Raw genomic sequence first — 2,919 nt, 5'->3', positions numbered from 1 at the left:
TAAAATACCGATGAGGATTATTTGGGAGCACTTGCTCCTAAGCACCGGTCACAATCCTAAATTGGGTCGTGACATGGCTTCCATTCGAGCTACATGGGCGAATGTTTCATCATAATCAATCCTTTTTTCCTGATTGTAGCGTTGAACCACAAGCCTTGCCTTATTTCTTGTTATATTTCCAAACTCATTAAGTTTTTTCGAGAAACCAGGTGCCATACCTTGTTCCTTTCAAATTGATGCTGCTCCTCTTGCATGGTTGTGATCCAGTCTGCATCTTTTAGCGCTTGTTTTATATCTTTGGGCTCTATTTGGGAAAGAAAACCTGAGAAGGCAAGTGATTTTCTTGATTTTTATCTGGTTTGAACTTCTCAGTCAAGAGGAGTGATTATATTATCAAGAAGATGTGAACTTTTGAACCTCCAATGTAGTGCCTGAGTCTTATTGGTAGAGGAATCAGGCACATCTGACTGGGATTCTTGAGCGCTTCTTACTTCACAGAGTGGGGTTCCTTGTACTGCATCAACAACTATGTTTTCAGCTTTAGTTATTGTAATCGGGGGACTAGGTTCCTCTCCAATTGATGAAAATATATTTGCATCTTCTTCATTGGATTCTTTGACACGACTCATTATGTTTGCCTTTCCATTTGCTATGTCAATTACTTCACCTGTCATAGATAAGGGCTCTCCATCTTGATCAACATGTCTGTTCTTTTCACAGGAGAGGTAAGCTTCATCAAAGATCACATGAATGCTTTCTTCTACACATTGAGTCCTTTTGTTGTAAACCTTGTAGGCTTTGCTTTGAGATGAGTATCCCAGGAAGATTCCTTTATCACTTTTGGCATCGAACTTCCCAAGAGCTTCTTTTCCGTTGTTATGAACAAAGCATTTACACCCAAAAGTTCTTAGATCTTTCAGCTTGGGCTTCCTTCCATTCAGCAGTTCATATGGAGTTTTGTTCAGAAGGGACCAGATCATGCACTTGTTTACCAAGTAGTACGCAGTACTGACAGCTTCTGCGCAGAAATATTTTGCAACCCCACTGTCAATTAGCATTGTTCTTTCCATGGCTTCAAGAGTTCTATTCTTCCTCTCCACATCACCATTTTGTTTCTTGGAGCAGAAAAATTGTGAGTGATTCCATTTTTAGTGCAAAAATCATCGAACTTGACATTGTCAAATTCCTTCACATGATTATACCTAATGCAGGCTACTTTATTACCCATATTCACTTGGATCTCTTTGACGAAGGCAACAAACACTTCAAAGGTTTCATCCTTATTCCTGAGGAACAAGGTCCAGGTGAATCTAGAATAGTCATCAACTATCACAAAGATGTACTTCTTTCCTCCTCAGCTTGGCACCCTCATAGGTCCACATAGATCCTTGTGAAGGAGATTGAGTGGCCTTGCGGTGCTGACTTCCTTTTTGGGCTTGAACGAAGATCTGACTTGCTTCCCTTTTATACATGCATCACACACCTTGTGATTCTTGAAGCTTTATTTGGGTAGACCACAAATCAGGTCCTTCCTTACTAGTTTGTTTAACAACGTGAAGCTTGCATGACCTAGCCTCTTGTGCCATAGCTCAGTATCATCATCAACAATGCTTAGGCAGCTTAAATCTCCATTCTTCAATGACTCAAAATCAGATACATAGATATTCTTATATCTTTTTGCCACTAGCACCCACCTGTATCTAGGTTTGTCACTGTATAGATTTTTGACACAAATTCGATCTTGTTTCCCTAGTAACAGATTTGGGAAATGCTTAGTAATTTGTAATTAAATCTGTTCACATAGTACATATTTCGATTGAGTGTGAGAGTGTTACACCCTATATTTTCGTACGTGAAAGTATGCCATAAGTAAATTGATGAAAGCTCGAAAATGAGATGTTACATCCCGCATTTTCGTATGTTAAAGTTTCATCGTAAGTTAATCGACGTAAGCTTGGAATGAGATTATTTTGCGATAATCAATATTATGTTATTTCAAACAAGTGATAAGTAAATTCGTGAAGACGCGAGGGTAAGCAAATCAAAGAAAATGAGTTTCGTCAAAGTTTGACATTTTGAGATAAAATACGGTCCAAGCTATAATACCCCGTATTTATATACTAGTTCCATACAAGGTACCACATGACTATGATAGTAAGTTGTATAAAGTGTGTTAAAAGTGAGTAATATTTTAAGTAATTTGAGATAATTCTTAATTATATAGATAATTGGATAATTATGGATTTTTAGTGGGAGATTAATTAAGTAATTAAACGAATTAAGTAATTATGAGATTTTGGATAAATTCTTGAACCCCAAAATATGGCAGCCAATGAGTCTTGGTTAAAGTGACTCTTAATAAACATTTGAAGGTGGCAAAGTTAGGGTATTTAGTGGCTTAGTCATACCAAAGAAGTGGGGCCCACCTAAAGGATAAAAGATAACATTTCTAAAATGAAATTGTTCAAATCTTAAGGAGATGCTTATGTCTCTACAAAGGGAGGAATGAAATCTTCAGTAAAGTATCATACAAATTTTGGAATGGCAACAGATTGTTTCGACAATTCATACGAGATTGAATCTTAGCAATGTGAGATTTTAAAATTTTAAAGGAGTATGGTGCAATCTTTCTCAAGAATATCATACGAATTTTACCCTACTTCGATATGCCATCACGTGTTTTTGTAATTGACGTGTGTTAGAGGGATTGTCAAGAGAATCGGCTCAAGTATGTTAAGGCTACCCCTTCTTTCTTTTTGGCATGATCCATACGAACAAAACGAGCAAATGCACAATTTCCAAAAATGACTCTATTCATAGAAATACTAAAGATGCTTATGCTCTTGATTCCCCATGTGTCATATTATTCTATTATCTGTTCATGGGTCTCAGAAAATATGTAAGTTGATAATGTTTATT

At 36.8% G+C, this 2,919-nt stretch overlaps 1 protein-coding gene across 1 annotated transcript; it reads right to left on the bottom strand.

Moving 5' to 3' along the window:
• Positions 1 to 368: 368 nt before the first annotated feature.
• LOC138881783 (uncharacterized) lies at positions 369 to 1,070 on the bottom strand. Its single transcript, XM_070162049.1, has one exon. It carries the CDS (start codon positions 1,068 to 1,070, stop codon positions 369 to 371), a length of 702 nt encoding a protein of 233 aa, XP_070018150.1.
• Between the last annotated feature and the right edge of the window lie 1,849 nt (positions 1,071 to 2,919).

This window comes from Nicotiana sylvestris, chromosome 11, assembly GCF_000393655.2.
Source record: "Nicotiana sylvestris chromosome 11, ASM39365v2, whole genome shotgun sequence".
Lineage (NCBI taxonomy): Eukaryota > Viridiplantae > Streptophyta > Magnoliopsida > Solanales > Solanaceae > Nicotiana > Nicotiana sylvestris.
Note: the sequence above shows the minus strand (reverse complement) of the source record. Positions and strands in the feature narration are given on the sequence as shown.